The 23,551-nt window shown below is 44.5% G+C and overlaps 1 protein-coding gene across 1 annotated transcript in view; it reads left to right on the top strand.

The window, feature by feature from the left end:
- The window catches only part of LOC137428644 (uncharacterized), a 153,987-nt gene that overhangs the window by 11,178 nt on the left and 119,258 nt on the right, over positions 1-23,551 (top strand). Inside the window, exons 6-11 of the mRNA XM_078777978.1 lie at positions 1,608-1,714; positions 11,618-11,834; positions 12,829-12,954; positions 14,702-14,813; positions 17,989-18,127; positions 18,310-18,402. Coding sequence (XP_078634104.1) covers positions 1,608-1,714; positions 11,618-11,834; positions 12,829-12,954; positions 14,702-14,813; positions 17,989-18,127; positions 18,310-18,402 — 794 coding nt within the window. The remainder of the gene's footprint in view (positions 1-1,607; positions 1,715-11,617; positions 11,835-12,828; positions 12,955-14,701; positions 14,814-17,988; positions 18,128-18,309; positions 18,403-23,551) is intronic.

Genomic DNA, 23,551 nt, shown 5'->3' with positions numbered 1-23,551 from the left:
CAATGATAGATGTATGTTATCATATGGTAATCAGTGGTACATGTGCAGATGGTATCCTATGGTAATCAGTGGTAGATGTGTAGATGTTATCCTATGGTAATCAGTGGTACATGTGTAGATGGTAACCTATGGTAATCCATTGCACATGTGTAGATGGTATACTCTGGAAATCAATGGTAGATGTGTAAATGGTATCATATGGTAATCAATGGTAGATGTATGTTATCATATGGTAATCAGTGGTACATGTGCAGATGGTATCCTATGGTAATCAGTGGTAGATGTGTAGATGTTATCCTATGGTAATCAGTGGTACATGTGTAGATGGTAACCTATGGTAATCCATTGTACATGTGTAGATGGTATCCTATGGTAATCAGTGGTAGATGTGTGGATGGTATCCTATGGTAATCGGTGGTAGATGTGTAGATGTTATCCTGTGGTAATCAAAGGTAGATCTATTTTATCCTATAGTAATCAGTGGTGGATGTGTGGTATCCTATGGTCCGCATGGAATATGGGGATGGAACATACATAACAAACGTCATGACTTGCCAGGTAGGAGATTTGATCTACACTAGGGCATGCCCGTACTATATATAAGCTAGGACGTGCCCGTACGTGGGTGCCCGTTCCTTGCCAAAAAAAAAAAAAAAAAAAAATTTGTGTAGGGGTGTGTGTGTGTAAACATCCTAGGGCGTGCCCGTACGTGGGTGCAAAAAAACATGCGTGCAAACAACAACAACAAAAAAAAACTTTGAAACCACGTGGCAGTAACGACCACAGAACCCCCCCCCCCTCTATTTACATGAATGGTTTGGTCCATTCGCAACGACCACAGAACCCCCCCCTCTATTTACATGAAATGGTTTGGTCCAAAGCGAACGGCTTGCGGTGTTTGGTAAAGAAATCGCCATAGCTCGGTAACTACTTGTCCGATTAATTTCAAACCTTGAAAAGGCACATCCTCGGGTCCCCAGCAATATACCTGGCAAGTTTCAAGTATATCGGACCGGTAGTTGTCGAGAAACAGCGGTCACAGACAAACATACACACATACACACATACAAACACACATACACACATACACACAGAGATTAATGGAATTATAGATAGATGTTTTACTCGACAGTTGGCTGTGGAATGAAGTTTGAGCAAACAAGGATCTTACACATATTCCTGCTTTTCACAAACACTTATTTTTATCACAAATATTCCTGCCTGAGGCTATTTATCTATGCCCCAAAGGTTTTCAAGTTGATAATAATTTTGTGACTCAGAAGTGTTCATGCATGTCTCACCTGAAATGAGAATTTTTTTAAAGTCCGTATTGGTAGAAACTGGAATTCAACGTGAAGTGATGATGTAGATTGTAGATCATGACACGTGGTACATGTTTACCATGTAGACAATGGCGGTCTGCTCAGAAGAAGAATGTGAGACTGCCCAAACTTGGTATTAACGCTCTATAGGTGTACCCTAAGGTATACCCATTTTGTATGATTGGGTATACCCAGGGGTACAACCATCTAGGCTTAAAGACTTAAAGTACATATGATGCAGAACCTTGACAATGCAAATATTGTTGTTTCCCCTTTGTGGATCAGATAACACGATTGAGATGGAGCGACACCTGAACCTGTACGAGGAAAGTCACAATTGTTCACTGAAGTCTGTCCCCTCACCGGATTGCTCTGTCGTCAGCACTGCGACGGTGAGAATAACAGGAAAAACATTAGAAATGTAGATGTTTTGTGGATCCCACAACTTTTTTGAGCATTAAGGACCCCACCACATCTTAAAAGAGTAGGTCATTGTGTGCTGATACCCTGTCAGGAGGGAGTTGCAGACAGACAAACAAACAACAAGGCGTCAGGCAGCAGGTCTGAAGAAAATCGAGAGAATAAATAATTGATTGATTAATTGTGTAATTAAAATAAATAAATAATAAGCGTAAAATAATTAATTCCTTAATCATTTGGCTAATAGCATACCTAAACCACCACTGTTTCATCCAAATCTGTAACCTTTTTTGAAAAGTAAAGTAGTTAATCGAAAAATTCAATAACGAATGGATTAATTGAACCAATGAATTCATTAATTGAGGCCATTTTTCCCCACAGAGCAGGGGTTGGCCTTTTTCGGGCACCGTGGTCCCCTTTTTTGAAGCAACGTTTTATGGCCAGATGCCCTTCCTGCCGCCAACCCTGTTAGTCGCCTCTTGTGACACACAGGGAATTACCAGTGAACTGGTACTCAATTTGCCGACCTCGGAAGGATGACAGGCTGAGTCAACCCCCCTGGCGTTAGTTCAGTGATCGACCGGGATTCGAACCCAGGATCCGAGGATCCCAAGCCACACCATAACCACTGAGCTAACACCAGGCTTGACGAATGGATTAATTGATTAATCAGTAAATCAAAAATACCCTTTACAGCCAAATCACTTGGTCACTTCCGTGTCCAAATATCAGCTTCTTAGCTCAAAACGTGCCTGAAATATTGGCCAGATGAGAAAGAAAATAAATAAATACTTAATAAATGATAACGATTAAGTAATTCATCAATTAATTGATTAATCAAAAAATAAGAAAATAACGTATTTACCAAAGAAGAAGAAGGCCTTTTTAAGGCCATTTTCCCTGCTAGAGTGGGGGTTAGCCTTGCAGGCCCCATGACAATCATCATGGTGCCCTTTTTGAGGCAATGTTTTTATGGCCGGATGCCCTTCCTGACGCCAACCCTTTAGTCGCCTCTTACGACACGAAGGGATACGGTGCACCCAGTGCCGTATATTAACAGAGTCTGGCCAGCCTTTGATCTGCTCAACTACCGCCGTGATTGGTCGAGCCCGCGTCACGTGGTTTACAGGCGCCATTTTGCATACCACCTCAGCCGAGCAGCTTTCCCGCTGCACCCATTCCATGCCATTGCTTCGTATCGTTGCATATTTCATTTGAGTAATATTTCAATAAAATCAACCAATATGGCGTGTTGTGCCGCTTGGGGATGTTCTGTTAGACCAGGACAAGGTCGTATAATGCACAGATTTCCTCGAGACAAGGAACGAAGTGCTATTTGGGCGGTTAAAATACGCCGAGTTGGATGGAATCCATCACCTTACTCATATTTATGTTCGGTAAGTGAAATCGCTTAATATATATTGGTTTCAAATCAAAAGTGACATGACACGTGTGTATTCGGTCTCTGGTGAGCTTAACATTTATTTAGTCAACCATATATATATATTATACATATTCCCTGTAACATTTTTCGTGTACATATGCAGTGTATAGGGTATATATATATATAAGGGATTATGTATAATAACTGAAAATCAGGTATTATACATAATCCCTTATTATACATATACCCCGTAACATGCACTGTTTACACATGCTTATATATCAGGAAATACTTGTTTATGACCCAATATTTGTCACTGTTTGTGTCAGTTTCCTGAGTAAAGTGTTCTTTGAAAATGTAAAACGAAAGTATAACAACTTTGAAAACGAAAGTTATAACAACATTTGTGAACCCAAGCTAATGAATAAAATAATAGACATTGTACTTTCGTAGCATTATGGGAATATTGTACGTTACGTTTCCAGATAATAGATGAAAACTAGTATACAAGCTCCATTTTATCAAATTACAATTTCATGCCAAGAGAAATAAAATGTATCAGTATGCTGTCTGCAGCTGACAACAAATCGTGTGCCGCGACAGGCAAACAATTCGTGTGAATAAATGACGCCGCTTGCAGATTTTATTATTCCAATAACAAACAACACATCACTTTAACTTGAATTAGTTGTTCCTCATTAAATCTGCGACCAAACAGTAATAACATCGATTCCCTCGTCACAGAACTACAGGATTGCCACAGCTGACATACATCTCGCAGTGCCAGCGCGCGACGTTAGGTATGCAACATGGCGCCAGTATTTCAGTTGGCCAGACTCTCAATATACACGGCACTGGGTGTACCTATTCTAAACCGGGGCACACACTGGTGTACGTATTTACCAAAGTACGTGTCAAATTTACCAAAGCCCAAATTTCAGCTTCCTAGCTGAAAGGATGACTTAAATATCGCCCGGACAAACGAGAGATCCTTGACCTTTGACCTTGACTTTTGACCTTGGCCTTTAACGTGTGTATATATATATATACTCCCAGAAACTCCCAGAAAGACAGAACTCCCAGAAACAAAGCAAGCGGCAACACAGACTGTATACTGAACAATGATGACCTGTTCCAAAAAGAAAAGATAAGGCCCAGGGTGTGTGATGCATCGGTAAATATGTAACGATGAGTAAATTAAATGTTTTGGTTATGAGCACAAAAGTACAATTATACCATTAAAAATTAATTGTGTAATGATGTTCTTTCAGTGCAATTAAGATTAAGATTTATTCATTTTAACCAAATAGTCATGTAATATTTAGTGACATTTAATAAAGTTTTTGGAGGATGATACAACAACAACATGCATTTTAAGGCCATTTTCCCTACTAGAGCGGGGGTTAGCCTTGCGGTCCCCATGACAATCTTCTCCATTTTGCCCTATTTTCTGCATCTCTCCTTGTTAACCCCCTTGCCCGCATTTCTTCTTCCACCATCTTTAGCCAAGTCTTTCTCGGTCTTCCCCGTCCTCTACTTCCTTCTACATTCATTTCCATCACTCTTCTCAACCAGTCACTTTCATCCTTCCTCAACACATGACCAAACCATCTCAACCTGTTCCTCTTCACAGCATCAATCACAGGCTCTATTCCCATCATCTTTCGCAATTCATCATTTGTCTTCCTCTCTCTCAACGATACTCCGCACATCCGTCGAACCATTCGCATTTCCACCCTTTCCAACCTTAGTTGCTGCTCTACGTTCATTACCCATGTCTCGCTCCCATAAATCATAACACTTCTCACACATGCAGCATACACCTTTCCCTTCAGCTTCAAAGACACTCCCCTCATCATCAGCACGCCACTCAGTTCCCGAAACGTCTTCCATGCACATCTCACTCTAGCAACCGTTGCCGAGTCTGATCCACCTTCTCCATTCAGCATGTCTCCGAGGTAGCAAAATGTTTTCACACCTTCCAGCTTCACGCCGTCTCCAAGATCCAAATGGAGGATGATAGTTAAGGTACCTTTTTCCATCATACATTGTACACTCACAAGAACGCAATGTGTATAAACCTTTTGTACTCATAATGGGATTGCCGGCTTAGGATCCTAGGATCCTGGGTTCGAATCTCGGTCGATCGCCGAATTAATGCCAGGGGGGTTGACTCAGCCTGTCATCCTTCCGAGGTCGGCTAATTGAGTACCAGTTCACTGGTAATTCCCTGTTTGTCGTTGAAGGCGGCAAAAAGGGTTGGCGTCAGGAAGGGCATCCGGCCGTAAAACATTGCTTCAAAAAGGGGACCAAAAAAACAACAACTACCACGGTCCCCGAAAAGGCCAACCCCCGCTTTGCGGGGAAAAATGGCCTCTAAACGGTGGTTTACTCATAATGGGAGTGGTACAATTATTACATTCCACAACATTTTGCACATTCATTATTTGAGCTGCTTGTCAACCTTTCTAGTATCTCTCGAGGTGTGGTACCACCTTTTCAAAGGAAGTATTTAGACACTCATCCAATGCCTCGAGCGCATTTCAAAATCAATTGTCAAGTGAATATCGGTATCTCCTGTAAACCAGAAAAAAAATCCTTAAGTGAAGGAATGCCAATGTAAGTGAAGGAAGGAATGAAAGCTGAAATGAAAGATTCCAAAACAGCATGGATATTATTCCGAGAAATTGTATATCCGTGTGCTGTTTCACCAATCGCTCCCCGTTTGCGATATAAGATTATTTTTGAAATCTTATATAAACTAGAACGCCACTCAGTAGAGCGCATACTCCCGCTGTGGGTTTAGTTGGAATAATGTGTTTTGTTTAACATCCCCTCTCCCCAAAACAATAAATGAAAAAGAAAGTAGGCTCTAACTGTCAGACAATTAATTTTGATATATCTCGGAATTAGAGGAGAAAAACATCATTTAAGAACAAGAATAAAAGCTTTAATGCAGTAAAACAGAAAAAAATCTTTCCCCAAAAAATTCCCCCAAAAATTCCTGAATCCGGAATAATATCCTGAGCTTCACCAAAAACTAATGAATTCTTCCTTATCCCAAGGGCAATCATCCCACCAACTTTCATCCAAATCCGTTCAGAACTTTTCCAGATATCTTGTTCACAAACACACGAACATACGAACACACACACACACACACACACACACACACACGGACGTACACGATCGAATGCATTACTCCCTGGCGGGAGTAATAAACCTGAAAATCGCAGAGCCAGAACCAGAATTATTTATTTGGTCTGGGAAGCCCATTCGAGGTTTCTTCTTCTTCAGCCTCTCACAACCCTGGGTGAATATGGGATCTTTTTTTTTAAAGTTGGAATTTTGCCAAATCTGTTTCATTCGTTTGTTAATATACCTTAGCCATTGACAAATCTGGAATTATAATTTTATTTGAGGTTCAAATTTAAACGAGACGTGATCTGCTTAACAGATCTGCTATCTCTCCCAGGTTACTCCCTCCTCTGGTATGATAGACCTGAGCCTCGTCCTGGAGGGGGAGTTGCTATCTTTATAAAAAACTCTCTTCCTCACTCGCCCTGCACTGCCCTCTCTCCACCTCACCCCCAGGAATACCTTTGGCTACGGCTTCCCCTTCGCTCCCACCTTTTGTTCATATGTGTGTTGTACCGTCCACCAAACAGTGATGACTCCATCTACATCTCGCTGTCTGATAATATGGACCAACTTCTATCTACCCATCCCAACTCTCTCTTCCTCATATGTGGTGATTTCAATTGTCACCATGCCAGTTGGCTGGGTGTGGGTTCCTCTCTCACCAGCCATGGCTCTTCAGCAAAGGATTTCTGTGACTCACTGGGACTGACACAATCTGACAATTTCCCGACCCGGATCTCAGTCAACAGAGCATCTTCTCTTCTGGACTTGGTTATGACAAACTTCCCTGAAAATGTCTGCTGCTATTCTTCTGCTCCAATCGGCTCATCTGATCATGTGCTTGTTAAAGTGGACATCTCTCTGACCATTCTCAGAGAGCCTCCTCAGCGTCGACGAGTCTGGCATTTCACTCAGGCCAACTGGCACGGTCTTCAAGCAGCCATCAATCATCTGGACTGGTCTCCCATCTCTACCGCCTCTGACATCAACTCATCCTGGGAATTCTTCCAAAGTAAATTGCTCTCTCTCATGCACAGATTTATCCCATCTCGTCTTCAGTTGTCATACCCTTCCTCCCGTCCATGGTACATGGAATCTTGTGGTGAGGCTATTGCCCAGAAACAACTTGCTTTCGTCTCCTGGAAAGCAAATCCAACGGAAGGAAATCTCATTTCCTTTCACAAAGCCCGAAACAAGTGTGTGTCCACCCTCAGGAGAACCAGGAAACAATATCTCTCCGTTCTCAGGACAGAACTCTCTTATCTGTCTCCCTCTTCCAAATCCTGGTGGCATCTGGTCCAATCTGTTTCTGGTGTTTGTTCCCCCTCCATCCCCTCCCTCACCTCAAACGGCCACACGGCTGATTCCGCACGTGAAAAAGCTGAATGCCTCAACTCTGTGTTTGCCTCTAAATCTTGTGCCCCAAACCCATCCCTCTCTGTACCCACCGTACCCAGTCGTACCCAGCTGCTCCTGGACTCTGTGTCCTTTCCTCCTGACAAGGTGGAAAAGTTTCTGTCAACCCTCGACTCTGATTCTGCAACTGGACCTGACGGCATCAGCCCATGGGTCCTAAATTCCTGTTCTTCCGCTCTTTCACTCCCTCTCTCTGTTCTCTTCACCCTCTCTTTTGCTCAAGGTCATCTGCGATCTGCTTGGAAATCTGCCAACATCACCGCTTTGCACAAAAAAGGTGCAAAAACAGATCCCAGCATCTACAGACCAATCAGCCTTCTCCCAATTATAAGCAAAGTCATGGAATCCATCGTTGCTTCAGATATGAAATCTTTCCTCTTCTCCAATGGCTTGATCTCTGATCATCAATTTGGTTTCAGACCTGGTCACTCTACTCTGGACATGCTGCTTCTGCTTTCTCAACAATGGATGGAGGTCCTCAATGCCAAACAGGAAATTAGAGCTGTCTCCCTTGACATATCACGTGCCTTCGATACGGTCTGGCACCCCGCTCTGCTCACCAAACTCTCCTCTTTTGGTATCCATGGAAATCTCCACGCATGGCTGGCGGACTTCCTCTCTAGTCGTAGTCAACGTGTGGCCCTGAATGGGTTTCTCTCATCTCCTCTTCCTGTTCAGGCTGGAGTTCCCCAAGGCAGTGTTCTGGGCCCTGTGCTTTTTCTGGTCTTCATCAATGATCTCTCTGACTCTCTTGAAAATCCTCTCTATCTCTTTGCTGATGACTGTACTCTCTGTCGCTCCATTCTTCATCCCTCAGATCGGCAGTCTGCAGCCTCCTCACTCTCTGCAGACCTGGACAAAATCACAGACTGGGCATACAAGTGGAACATGTCTTTCAATCCTGACAAATCTCACACTCTTACGATGTCTCTCCGAAAAGACCGACTGGACAACCCTCCCATCCACTTTCTGAATAATCCTCTCCAAGAAATTCTGTCACTCAAGCTTTTGGGTCTCACTATCTGCCATGATCTTTCCTGGGAAAACCACATTTCAAATCTGGCCTCCAAAGCCAGTCGCCGACTGGGCATCCTCCGTTGTGCGAAGTCCTTCCTTGGCACACCTGAGCTCCTCACCACATACAAGGCTTTCATCCGCAGCTCAATGGAATACTGCTCTCCCCTCTGGGCTGGTGCACCTGCCTCACACCTAGCTCGTCTTCACGCTGTTGAAACCAAAGCATTCAGAATCATTGGAATCTCCCGCGATGAAGCTAACTCCAAGGGCCTCTCACTCACTCACCGCAGGCAGGTTGGTGGTCTTTCCGTCTTCTACCGACTCCTCTCTGGCCTTGCCCCCCCAGCTCGCTCTGGGCTCTGTCCAGCAAATATTCCTACAGGTCGCACAAGAACTGCCTGCAACCATCTTATGGTTAAACTGCCAAAATCAAGACTCTCTGCTCACCTTCACTCCTTCATTCCTCTTTTCTCCCGCCTCTGGAACAAACTCCCTCACTCTCTTCAATCCCACTCCACCCTCCAGGTCTTTAAAACAGCTGTTCACCACCATCTCTTATCTTCCCCCATCCAAAACATTGATCTTTTCTATCCCTGCTAATTTCACCCCAATTCCACTTTTTTGAAATACCAACTTCTGTCCTGGAAGTCCTTGGTGTCCTTGTGTTTGATACTTCTGCCACCCCCCTCCCCCCAAGCCCTCTCCCTCCCACACATCTCCCTGCTCTTAAATGTTGTGTGCCCTCAAGTGTTTGTGTGCTTCCCCTTCTCTTGTCTTCCGCTCCCTCTTTTTATATATTTTGTTTGTCTGGTTGATTTGTTTGTGAAGTAAATGTCAGCTCTTTCACGAGCCTCGATTCAGTATACAAAAAAACCCCAAAAAAAAAAAAAAACCCTGGAGATTGTGTCAAACGATACCTGCAAGTCTGTACATGTGATAAATAATTAATCGTCCACAGTCGAAGACTCTTCTTCTTCACGCAATAACAACTTCTAGCTTCCAGACCGTTCATCCAATCATCGTCAAATTTTGCACACTTGTTACTCTTCATGACTTCTAAAACAGTATGAAGTTTCACGTCGATCAATGAAGTGGTTCGAGATATAAATGTTTTTATTATTTGCGTTTAATTAACGATGTCTGCCAAACCACATGACCTATCGCAAATTCCAAAAGGACATTTTAGTAGACTGATATGCTGAACAGATCTGTGAAGTTTCCCCTCGATTGGATCACAAATGAGGGAGGAGCTAGGTTTTAAAGGTTTGTGCTTAAAAACGTCATAACTCTGAAACCATGTGATGCATGACATCATGCTCGGTGACTTTTTTGTTCGGCATGGGTATGCGATTCTACCTGCAAAGTTTGGCCTCGATCTGTTCAGGCGTTTTGGATAAGATTGGATTTTAGTATTTTTCATTCAAAACAATATGGCGGCCGAACCACGTGACCTGTGATGTCATAATTACCATTAAAATATTCTACAGACTGAGTCCCTCCTATGGTGAAAATTTGCTCTCAATCGGTCCAATTATTGCAGAGAAAATGGTTTTTAAAGGAAAACAGAAAAAAAAATTCCCCAAAAAATTCCTGGATCCGGAATAATATCCTGAGCTTCACCAAAAACTAATCAATTCTTCCTTATCCCAAGGGCAATCATCCCACCAACTTTCATCCAAATCCGTTCAGAACCTTTCCAGATATCTTGTTCACAAACACACGGACGGACACGAGCGAATGCATTACTCCCTGGTGGGAGTAATTATCTTTGCTCGGCCCTTCAATCTCAATGGCATGCGCATTGGCATCAGTAAAGAGGGAATCGAGCTGTGCTGTAGAGGATTTAAGTAAGATTTAAGTGCAGAAACACAGACTTTAAGGAGAAAGAGAAGTGGAGCTGCCAGAGAGGATGATAATACCTAGGTGGATTCTCAGAGTATCACGGAGATACACAAGACGTCATGATTTGTCTGGGTACGTGATGACAAGAAATGATTAGGAACCAATCAAGAGAGTATGTGCAATGAGCTGATTGGGGGGAGGGGGAGGGGGTAAGGAGATGAAGCGGAAGCAAACTATTATGTTGGAGGGATTAGTGGCAAGAGATTTGGAGAACAAGGGGTTGAGAGAGGAAGATGAGGAAGACAGAGGAGAATGGAGAAGGTGGATCCTAGTAACCGACCTTAGCTGTTGGGATTAACACTATGAAGGCCGAAACAGTAATTTTGACTGTTTTCGTTTTCTAAAATTCCTCTTGCTTCCTTTGATTCAACAGTCAAAATGACTGCTGAAATGGTTCTAAGTAGGAACAAGTTACCGGATAACAATATTTTTTAACCGAACATGACCTCTGACCTTTGACCTCGTGACCCCAAAATATAATCAGTTAATCTTTGCATCATTATACTTACTTGGACCAAGTTTGACTTGGAGCCCTTAAGCCGTTCTCAAGTTATCTCGGAAACGAAAACCTATCATGGACGGGCGGACAACCCAAAAAATATATTGCCTCCGGCGACTTTGTTGGCGGAGGCATAAAAATTTCCGGTCTTCCCGGTGTTGAGGCTTAGTGAAGACGAAGAAGTTTCCAGCGACAGAATGATTTGACATCAATTGTCTAATCTCAAAAACTGAGGCCTTGATGGCCAAGGATCAAATAAGCCCCTGCCTGGTAAACCGGACTGTCCCTCATCTAGGGCCAAATCGAGTTCAGCGTACTAGAGTGATCTTTCAAGGTCGGCACACGTTTGCTGCTAACAACAGTTTACACCAAAATTTGTTCAATAGGAATTGAATGGATTTCTAAATGGGAACCTGAAGTTATAGCCCATTTTTTTATCAGTACTGGTATCACGATTTGTAGCCCAGGTTGATTTCTCAGCGGCTCAAATGAACTTTTCTTGTTTCTGTTTTGCAGGCAAAGTTGGAACTCCAAAGCTCTACGATAATCATGAACCAGCAAGCAAACTGTCTTGCGTTGGGCATGGCTCAGTATGCTTCGTTGACGACCTGGGACGCGTGCGCTTGTGAGACGATGGGTTCCGAATGCTTTTGTGCCACCATCTCAGAGGCAATCCGTCACTGTGCCTTAATCAATGGACGACCAAAAAACTGGAGGATGCCAGACTTTTGTGGTGCGTGCGATAATTTGCGTTCGCCTCATCCGGCAGGTCCACTACACCAGTAAAATATACCCGATCACATCTCTTCCCTCGAGGGTTTCATGGGTTTCCACCATCTCATGTCATCTCCCATCTCACAACCGTTATTATCCACAATAACCCTTCTGAACGCAACCATCTTACTTGCGGGTTGCAATGTTTCCTCCACTTGTCTCTCTCTCTCTCTCTCTCTCTCTCTCTCTCTCTCTCTCTCTGTCTCTGTCTCTGTCTCTCTCTGTCTCTCTCTGTCTCTCTCTGTCTCTCTCTCTCTCTCTGTCTCTCTCTCTGTCTCTCTCTGTCTCTCTCTGTCTCTCTCTGTCTCTCTCTGTCTCTGTCTCTCTCTGTCTCTCTCTGTCTCTCTCTGTCTCTCTCTCTCTGTCTCTCTCTGTCTCTCTCTGTCTCTCTCTGTCTCTGTCTCTGTCTCTGTCTCTCTCTCTGTCTCTGTCTCTGTCTCTCTCTCTCTGTCTCTCTCTCTCTCTCTCTCTGTCTCTCTCTCTGTCTCTCTCTCTGTCTCTCTCTCTGTCTCTCTCTCTGTCTCTCTGTCTCTCTCTCTGTCTCTGTCTGTCTGTCTGTCTCTCTCTCTCTCTCTCTCTCTCTCTCTCTCTCTCTCTCTCTGTGTGTGTGTCGAAGAGATTTAATATCTCCTCGCCTCTCCGCCCCGTCCCCTAGCTTATTAGTCGCCTCCCCGAAGGGGACTGACTATGGGTTTGCTGTCTGTCCATCCCACCTGTTGTTTTATGCACTTTTTCCCCATACCCTTTAACATATTCAATTGAAACTTGTTACCTGGATTTATTATGATAAGTTATAGAAAAAGTTTAAGTTTTGGGGCGTTTCACCAATCTTTCATGGAATTATGCCCTTTTTGCTTGGACTAAGAAGATCCATTGGGACCGGTAGGGGACATATACTGTATCGCAAATCAATTCTCCCTCCTGTTTTGTTCTATTCTGTTTTTATTTCAAAGGTGTGACATGTCCTGGAAACATGGAGTACAAGGAATGTGGGAGTCCATGCCTGAGGACATGTGGCAATCCCATCGGGGAGCTGGTCTGTGAGGAACCCTGTATGGTGGGTTGTTTCTGTCCTGAAGGTATGGCATTGAAAACGAGAACAAAAATTAAACAAAACTAGAACGACACTCTTCGACATCATGACGTCGACCGATATGCCTCCGCCCACATTATTACATCATTATACATGGGGCCCGCAAGGCTAACCCCCGCCCTAGCGGGGAAAATGGCCTCAAAACGATCATTCATTCATTCATTATACATACTTACACCAAGTTTGATTTAAATCTATTCAGCTGTTCTCAAGTTCACATTTTTACCTGACATGACCTCTGACCTTTGACCTCGACCCCAAAATTTAATCAGCTCATGTTTACATCATTATATATACCTGGACCAACTTTTACTTTAAATCTCTTCAGCTGTTCACAAGTTATCACATTTTTTCCTTACATGACCTCTGACCTTTGGCCTTTGACCTCAGGACCCCAAAATCTAATCAGTTAATCTTTACTTCATTATACAATGCTTGTACCAAATTTGGTCAGAATCCCATCACTGGTTCACAGGTTATTGCGGTAACAGGACTTTTACTTAACATGACCTCTGACCTTTGGCTTTTGACCTCGTGACCCCAAAATCTAATCAGTTCATCTTTACCTCATTATACACACCTGCACGAAGTTTGACTAAGATTCAGTCACCCGTTCTCAAGTTATCGCGGTAACGAAAACCTATCACGGACTGACAGCCGGACGGACAACCTGAAAACATAATAAGTCGCCGGAGGCATAAAAACACACAAAATACACTATACACCGTTTGTCTCTGCTTCTATAAATGCCTTGGATTATGGATGCTTCAATACATTTTCACGCATGAGTTTCGTCTGAAAGCAAGTTTTAAATGCATAATGAAAGAATGCTCGGATGGGAAACGCAGCACGAGAATTATGAGCCAGAAGGGCTTAACCTGCATCGTATTTTTCTTGTATTTCCTTCACTCCTCTCTACTCCTCACTCTCCTTTCTCCCATCCTCACCCCTCTCTACCCTCACTCTCCTCCCACTCCTCTCTCCCTCCTCATTCCTCTCCACCCCTCGCCCCTCTCCCCTCACTGCTCTCTACCTTCACTCCTCTCCACCCCTCACTTGTCTCCTCCCCGTTATTGTTCCCCCCCATCCCCCTACCCCTCTCCCCCCACCCCTACCCTCTCCTCCTTACCTCTCCCTCCCCTTCCCATCCTCCTCCCTCCCCATCGCCTTCCCTTCTCTTCTCTTCTCTTCTTCATCCTTCATCGCCATCCTCCTTCTCCCTCTTCCATCCCCTCCCTTCCCCCATTTTTCACCCCCTCCCCTTCCCCCCTTCCCATTCTCCTCCCCTCCCTCGCCTCCCCCCTTCACGCTCCTTCACTTCCCCTCCACTCTCCCCTTCTCTTCCCTCCCCTTCTCTTCCCTCCCCTCCCCCTTGCCTCCCGCTTCCCTTCTCCTCCTCCTCCCTCCCCCTTGCCCTCCCCCTTCCCTTCTCCTCTCCCTCCCCCTTCCCTTCTCCTCTCCCCTTCCCTCCTCCTCCTCCTTCCCTCCCCTCCCCTCCCTCTCCCTTCCCCCCTTGCTCACCCCCTTTCTCCCTTCCCATTCACCTCCACTCCCCTTCTTCCCCCCTTCCCCTCCTCCTTCCTCCTCCTCGCCTCCCCTCTTCTCTCTCCCCCTCTCTTAATATTCCCATCACGAAACTACTCTGTGTTGCCCAGCAACGCCAGGTACTTTTGCTAGAACATAATATGCAACAAAAGCGATGAGGACATCAATGGAATGACGTCTTGTTGCAGATACATTGCTGAGGCATGATGGTCAATGCGTACCCATGCCACAGTGCTCATGCTCCCACAACAACCAAATATATGCTGCCGGAGAGCAACGGAATGATGGTGTTCAGCACTGGTAAGTGTTTCTGTCTTCGCAGCCGGAGGCATATTTTTGTCCCCCGTCGCACCGCGGAGCGTAAGGGGGACTATGGTTTTCCCCTCCGTCTGTGTGTGCGTCCGTGCGTGCGTCCGTCCATCCGTGCGTGCGTGCGTAAGCGAAGGACCGAATTCTAATTTGGTGTGTGTGTGCAACTAGGCATAAGGAAGAACGCTATTGAAAATTGGGTCGTCACGTCAAACGCCAAGATGGCTGCCACCATGTATGTCTGAACCTTGTGAGCGAAATATCTTGAAAAATAAGCGAAGTACTAACTTCTAATCTGGTGTGGGTGTATCTCGGCATAAGGAAGAACGCTATTGAAAATTGGGTCGCCACGTCAAAATCCAAGATGGCCGCCGCCATGTATGTCTGAACCTTGATCGGAATATCTTGAAAAATAAGCGAAGTACCAACTTCTAATCTGGTATGTGGGTGTATCTAGGGATAAGGAAGAACGCTATTGCAAATTGGGTCGCCACGTCAAAATCCAAGATGGCCGCCGCCATGTATGTCTGAACCTTGAGCGGAATATCTTGATAAATAAGCGAAGTACAAACTTCTAATCTGGTGTGTGGGTGTATCTAGGCATAAGGAAGAACGCTATTGCAAATTGGGTCGCCATGTCAAAATCCAAGATGGCCGCCACTATATATATGTCTGAACCTTGTGAGCGAAATATCTTGAAATATAAACGAACTACTAACTTCTAATCTTGTGTGTGGGTGTATCTATCTACGCATAAGGGAGAACGCTATTGAAAATTGGGTCGCCACGTCCAAATCCAAGATGGCCGCCTTGCGTCTTCCACTTTGTCAACTCGTATCACTTCACCGACGGGGTACCTAGGCGTAACGCTTGTTTTTTGGGTGTCCGTCAGTGTGCCCGTTATTGGTTTTGTTACCACGACAATCTATGGATTACTGAAGGGATTTGACCCAACACGTTATGGCACAGTTATGGACTGATTTGATTTTGAATCCAAAAGGTCGAAGGTCAGGTTCCCTTTGACAATCATTTTTCACTTCATAACTCGTTAGCAGCATCTGATGTTCTCTCTCCTCACTTACTTCTCTTTCCTCTCTTGTGCTCTTACTCTCATCTGAAGTTTAATTACCCTCGCCACAGGAGAGGATATTGCATTTGGGTCCGTTTGTTTGTCTGTCTGTTTGTTTGTCCTTACAGAACGTGGGTATGTCTATTAATTACATTGGACCCTTTATAACCCCAAGACCCTTTAAAACCACAAAGACCATTTAGCCCCTTTACAACCTTAAGACCTTAAGACCACGAAGATCCCCGAAGAACCAGAAGACCCCAAAAACCCAGAGGACTCAAATGACCCCGAAGACCCAAAATAATGTGAAGACCCATAAGCCCCATATATCACCCCATGCGGGCAGTGCTGGATAAAACATTGCCATGTCCGGGGGCAAAAAATACTTTCTGGCCTGTCTCAACATGAGTGCCATCTGAAACGTGAGAGGTTTAACATTTGTTGCTGTCCCATGGTTGAACGCAGATAGGTTTTGACACGCTTTGGGACGCTAAATGACCGTTCTCTGCTCGAGTTTGTAATCATCAGATGGACAGCATGTTGACGACATCGGGGATGGAATAGCAAAGGGAGACAAAAAATACCATTTTATTCACTCAATTTGTTTGGGCGGGTCAAGATCTGGGGTCAGTCATTTTTGCCCACTATAATCCACCATTGCGTGCGGGTGAAGCGATGGGGTTAAGTAATTGGTTCACTTTGATTGTCTACAGACGTCAGTCTATGATCAACGAACAATGTAATTTCAATTGAACACTGTAGAACACGAATTGGAATGATTAGATTTTGGTGAAGATCCAAATCCGATAATTTAAAAAAAAAAATTAAGTGATTAAAAATAAACTTCATCATTGACAGATATTGTCAAAAACGATTTATAGCATGATATCTCAAAAGGTTATTGACGGATTCAGACAAAACTTTATGGTTGAGTTGGGAAGGTGAAAAGAACAATCCGATTCAATTTTGGTTCAGGTCTGAATCCAGATCTGGCCTATCAGTGGGATACAAAACGTAAACTGTTTAGCCTGGCGGAGGTATGCGCTCTTCGCGAAGGTATGCGCTCCTTGTGGAGGTATGTGCTCTTCACAGAGGTATGTGCTCTTTGTGGAGGTATGCCCTCTTTCAGGTGAAGTTGTAGTTATGCATGGAGTAGGAACCACCTTTAGAGGTCCTTTTTCCCCGCAAAGCGGGGATTGGCCTTTTTCGGGCACCGTGGTCCCCTTTTTGAAGCAATATTTTACGGCCGGATGCCCTTCCTGCCGCCAACCCTGTTTAGTCGCCTGTTGCGGCACACATGGAATTACCAGTGAACTGGTACTCAATTTTCCGACCTCGGAAAGATGACAGGCTGAGTCAACCCCCCTGGCGTTAATTCAGTGATCGACCGGGATTCGAACCCAGGATCCTAGGATCCCATGCCGCACCCTAACCGCTGAGCTAACACCAGGCTCAGTTATGCATGGAGTATGCAATCCAATTATGAAGCAGAGGAAGATTATTTAAATGGAGGATAACGAATAACTGACATTTCATAGTAGTTTGCATATTGATTTAAAAATTGGATCAAATAAATGAAACGTCATAGTATCAGAAATGATGAAAGTCTCGAACAAAGACAGTGAAGTTCAAAAGGCGACTCTTTGGGAAAGAAACCATAAGGTCTTCATCATCCAATGGAGAGAAAAAGCGCCGTTAAGCCGGCCGTCCTGTGTGCCCGCATTTGATTGTCCTATGTTCATTTTATCCTCTGTGCTTTGTATCTGCAAACAATATTTGAGGTTCCATTGATTTTGAATTGAATGAATGAATGATCGTTTTAAGGCCATTTTCCCCGCGAGAGCGGGGGTTAGCCTTGCGGGTCCCATGACAATCATGGTTCCCTGTTTGAGGCAATGTTTTTATGGCCGGATGCCCTTCCTGGCGCCAACCCTTGGTCGCCTCTTACGATGCGCAGGGATACGGTGTACCTATTCTAAACCGGGGTACACACCGGGATCCATTGATTTTGAATTATTCTATAACAATCACGTACGTTATTTCTGAAGACCACCAAACACCCTTTATAGGCCTGCCTTCAATTTCACCTCCCACCAGCATTTGTCAAAATGGGCAATTTAACTGCACCGTCCTGGAAGTGCAGAGCGTCTGCTCGCTCGAGGGACACGTACACATGACGACGTTTGACCACAAGCCATACTACCTCCATGGAGCCTGCACATTCTACATGGTCTTGGTAATGATCTATTGCTGACTTACACATCCACTTGGATCTCAACTTACCTGTTGCTTCACTGTTGATACGTTTTGCCTTTTCCGTGTAATTTGGATTTACATTTATAGTGTAATCGTTGTACAAAATTGATGAAAACATGGAAAAAACGGCTTTTGCATCTATCTTTCCTTTTATATTTTCAGTCCTCAAACTTCAGCATCACCGGGACCAAAACTTCCTGTGGCATGCGGGACACACAGACATGTCTCACCAATGTTGTTTTTACAACAACAAAGGTATAGATATTAGATTTGCATATATCCTCCAACATGATCTCTCTCTCTCTCTCTCTCTCTCTCTCTCTTTCTCTCTCTCTCTCTCTCTCTCTTTCTCTTTCTCTTTCTCTTTCTCTTTCTCTTTCTCTTTCTCTTTCTCTTTCTCTTTCTCTTTCTCTTTCTCTTTCTCTTTCTCTTTCTTTCTCTCTCTTTCTCTCTCTCTGGAAATCCTTCCAGAGAAGTCTACCAGCGTCTACCAGCTAATGGTAGCAGATGAGACACCTGGCGTAACTTCCATCCGAGGGATTGACCAGTGAAGTGAAAGCGAGCAGGTAGATGTACAACTCTGGTATATACCTTCTTGCCACGACTCCCCTGAGTGTCATCGGTGACCCCTATCAAGCAGTCGAGGCCCTACGGCCTCTTGGTGGAAGTAAAATGGCTGGCTGTAACAAAAATATGCCAAGCAATGACAATCAGTCACAGAAAATGACTAAAGGGACACAGACCCCTCGTAGACTGAGGCCTTTGTCTGTGCGGCCACACTGAGCAGCCGGAAAGTATGCTGAAAAGGATAATGGCTGCACCTTCTCCAATGAAGAAGTATATCCCAGCCTCATGATAGGACAGAGCTCAACACCAAAGCTAGAAGCTAAAAAGGTGTCACCTGTACTACAACCAACAACGACTAGGTTCCAGATTAATCGGAGATTAAATGAGCTGGAGCTTAGAAGAGAAGGGAATCTTCTTCCACTGCAAAGTGTATTCTATGCATGAAGCATGGGGGACTAACGGTAAAAGAGAAAGATTCATGAACCAGTTGAAACTAACAAAGCTGGCAGCGAAGGCCGAACAAAGTTTCACAATCTAGTTCATGAATAATGATCCTTAACTGAAAAAGGAGGTGGAGATTTTGAATTCTGGGAGAACTTTCTCCCACCTTCTGAAACCCGCAAATGGAGATAACAACCAAGTTCAGTGTTTGACCTCTATTTAAGCAATTAACTGAATATATTGAAGAAGTTGGAAGTAGAAGAGCATTTAGGGACAAACTGACCATAACATTGTGTGTGCAAGGATTCTTTTAAGAGTTAGAGCAGGATAGTGAGTAAGGCTATTAGATTTCAGGGAGGCAAACTTTGAAGGTATAAGAAGAGAGGTTGTGCTGTAGATTGGGATAAGCTAACAAGAGGGCATTCAGCATCAGGAAAATGGGCAACCTTCACTGATGAATATATATCTACAATATGAACGCGAAATGTTCAACAATTTTTGAAATATCGCATACACATGCCAATTACTGAGATGGTTTCCATGGTAACAAAATTTAGCCAATCAGAGCCTGATCTAAGCAGGTTGAGATAATGTTATGAGGAATAGATATCTGCAACATGAAAGCTAAATGTTCAACGGTCGGAGGAGCGGGTGAGAAAAATCTGAGCCCGAGATGGCAGGATTATTAAATCTTCAACATTTACACAAGAGCAGTCAGGGGAATTACCAGTAGCTTAGAGAATCGATATTGGAAGTGATGAAGGGCTTTTGCCAGATAAATATGCATCTGCAGAGTCGGTCGTTACTTATCCAATTTCAAACAAACTTGACAGGGGGACTAAAGGTCACACGATTGAGGCAGCGATTTACCTTTCCACCTATCGCAAAGCACTTTTCCACGGCAAGGGGATTGCTTGTTGAGGTGTATATACATGTTAAGATAGCTAATCATGGCGTTTTTCCAAAGCTGCTTCTCATATCAAAAGTAATAACGATGCTTATGATAAATAGCATAATATTAATGTTATTACAAAACAATATTAATACTAATAATATCCTTCCTTCCCAAGGGGTGTTTCCTCTTTGAACAAATGCCTGTTAACATGTATAAATAGCTTATCGTGCTGTTTTCGTGGGAGCACCTCCACCAGAAGTAAAATAAATATTATAAAGCACAAACGCGTATTATTACCTTTTTAAACAGTCGCTAATGCTGTTCAACAAGGTAAATGAAAGAAATTTGGAGGAATCCGACATCCTTGAAGTGAAGTGTGCTTATTCTATGCTTATTGTGACGTCGAAGATCACTCCTGATCGTAGATCTACTGTAGTCTATATGTGAAGAATCAGCTCTTCGTTTGCAAAAGAAGTCCACAATAGCCTGGAATGGCGCAGCTTTATTAAAAACCAACTTATACAGATCCGGAAGAAGCCAAGACATCTATAGCAAGAGCCAGTCTCATGCCAAGTCAAGCCTTCCTGAAAACACATTGATTCCCAGTCCATTTATATAGGGACACGTTTTATCAGGAAATCTCCGAGGGAACAAACAACACTGGGAGAGGTTCCTCCCCGGTGGGCCAAGCCCCCACCGTCACCCGCTCTGTCATTCGGGGGAGTCAGCCCTTCCTTATCATTCGGACCAAATGTTTCTCTGGGCTCCGAGAAAACAGAAATGTAACTCACAAAGAGTGCATGCTTGGCCAGATAAGCCCAGAGCAAATATATGGGTTCACATGAGTAATTCAAAGCATGTTTATACAGAGTTAGGCGTCGCTGTGATTAATACAAAATACATATGGTAAAAACAACAGGTTTATGTTATCTAGCCTTGAAAAAGCACACGTATACAATTTGTTCAGCATGACCTCAGCGAGCCTCTCCTCATCCAAAACTAAAACGAAGCAAAAACCCTTTATTAACTTCATGAAAATAGCATTTTTAAACCAGATTTAAATCATAACACATTAGCAACCAACGTCTATAACTGAACTTTAGGCAATAACAAATCTACTACTTGACATTCCTTCCTCTTGTCTCGTCGAGACAAAGTATCTTAAGAGACAACGTGCCACATCGGGCTTTATTGAAAAATAATTGTGTAATGCGGGTATCTCCCAAGGGCATATCGTGCGCCCAAAGCGCCTCGCCCGTGCATTTGGCGAACGTGTCGTGTGGTGCGTGCTCGGAGCCTGAGGGCTCAGAACATGAAAGTCCATTAACGTTTCGGATCCACAACGAAGAGGTCTGGTCCAGATGAGGTTCTGCTCCGCCAGAGGGCCACCACCTCCCCTGCGGAACTTGCTCCCCCCACCCTTTGCAGACCCAGTCCTTGCAGATCTTCGAAGTTAATCAACGATCATGCCCATGAGGTCCCTCACGTGCTGCTGTTCTGGGGAATACATAATATTGTCAGTATCTTGTGTCTCAATTTCCTGGTCAGGGTACAGAGCGTAAAAATCCGATTCACTTGAAGCATTTGAACTTAAAACATTTGGAGAAAAGAGAGGGACTTCCTTTATGTCAAAGTCTCCCTTGGGCGCCTGGTCGGCTTGCGGGTCTAGGATATCCACGTCGGGTCCCTCGACCGCCAGACCCAGTGTCGCAATCAGATCCATAGTTGGGTTTAAAGGGGGCGTGCAGCTGTCAGCTTGTAATACATAAGCAGCGTTAGCCAGTACACGCAAGGGGTTTATAGCACAAGTATCACAGTCATCACATACACCGTTACAGGCAGCAGCCAGTTCCCACATGGGATCCGCACAAGTATCACAGTCATTACAAAATTCAATGCAATTTTCTGGAGCGCCGGTCGCAACTGCCTTGTTGAAGGACCCGTTCAGGTCGACGGCCTCTGTGGTCAGAGCCATAGTCGTTGTCGGCGGCTTCTTCACTTTCCATCCTGTAAAATACTTTCTCATACAGAGGAGGACTAGAGATTTCATTAGTGCCCCCCAAATTACTACCCCGATTATCACAGCCAGTGCGGTCAATAACCACTTCACTATGGTGCCCGTCCATCCCCGGAACCAGTCAGTGAGCCAGCTAAATGTATAAGAATTTTCGCGCGCGATCCGATCGATCCAATAGTATGTCATGAGCCGTAGCGGTGTCGTTTGCCACCTTTTCTAGGGCCAAAGCCAATTTATCTATCCGGAAACTATCCATGACTGTGCCCGCTCCTGGGAAGAAGAAACCAAACACCTTTTCCCATAGACTCCCGTGTAGTTTAGTGGTTCCATCTTCGTTCATGACTGACCTCTTATAACGCCTGTCCAAGGACTTTGGGTCTAGCTCATCCAGTATCTCAACGTCAGGAAGGACTGAACCCAGATAACATGTGCCCCCCCAATTATTTGGTAAATAGGGGTAAGCCTTGTCGCCGCATATAAACATTGTCCCATGGGGTGGGACCAGGTGGGTGGATAAGCACTGGAGTCCCTTTACCACCCCATTAATCCTACTAACCCCCCTAGAGAATGTTATAGCCGTTATGTTGTGGTTGTGTTTATCTTGCAGTACTATTCGTAATGTAATCCCCGAGCTCCCTTGTCCCAGCTTCCCGGGGAGAGTGTAGGCGCATTCTGATTCTCCCATACGCAAGTGGCCGGAACCCTGGAGGCAGACCCTCCCTTTCTGTGGTTTGACCCAGACGGGGTCAGGCCTCTCGGCCACATGGGCAATCATTGACGGGCGATAATTAAATTGTCGATTGCAACTCCTGCCGTTGTCAACCCCTTCTCTTTCCAGCGTGGTGACTAAACATGGGGAATCGATAGGTTGTGAGCAGAGGTCATTGAGGGACAGAGGTAGCACTATCATGTGTATTCCTGTGGTGCCTGCTTGGGGAAAGCGCATGCACGACCAGCAGTGTGTCCTATTTTGAATTGTTGCCACTTCCCTGGCCACTTTCCAATATGTGTTTTCACCCTTCTTTGGGGCCTTATTCTGGGGTTGTGGCGTGAGTATGTATTTGATGCATGGTATGTAGTTCCTTTCGCCACCGGCCGCGCCAGGGGTCCAGACGCTGCACCGGACCTGCATAGTCATGCCTTTCTCTAGGCGCGTGCGTGTTTGTAGCTTAAAATCAGGGGTTCCCCATTGGTATCCTGGTTGGGCCAAGGTCTTAATGCTAGCTTGCCCGTCTTCCCGGAACTCTCGTTGCTTTTGTAGTACCATGCCAACGCGTCCAGGCCCTGCCGACAGTGCTAGCCAATTTATGTTCACCCAATTTGTGTGCAGGGCTTTCTGTTCGAAACATGGTAGTGATACTCTTTGTCCCCATGTTACGGTGAGGTGTCGGGTTTCGTTTTCGCATCTATTGGAATCGGAGTTTCCCCTAGCTGCTGTCGCTATCAATAGTATTGTACCTATGATTAGGCCCATCCTTACTGTG

Source organism: Myxine glutinosa, chromosome 5 (assembly GCF_964187855.1).
Source record: "Myxine glutinosa chromosome 5, kmMyxGlut1.1, whole genome shotgun sequence".
In the NCBI taxonomy this organism is placed as follows: domain Eukaryota; kingdom Metazoa; phylum Chordata; class Myxini; order Myxiniformes; family Myxinidae; genus Myxine; species Myxine glutinosa.
Note: the sequence above shows the minus strand (reverse complement) of the source record. Positions and strands in the feature narration are given on the sequence as shown.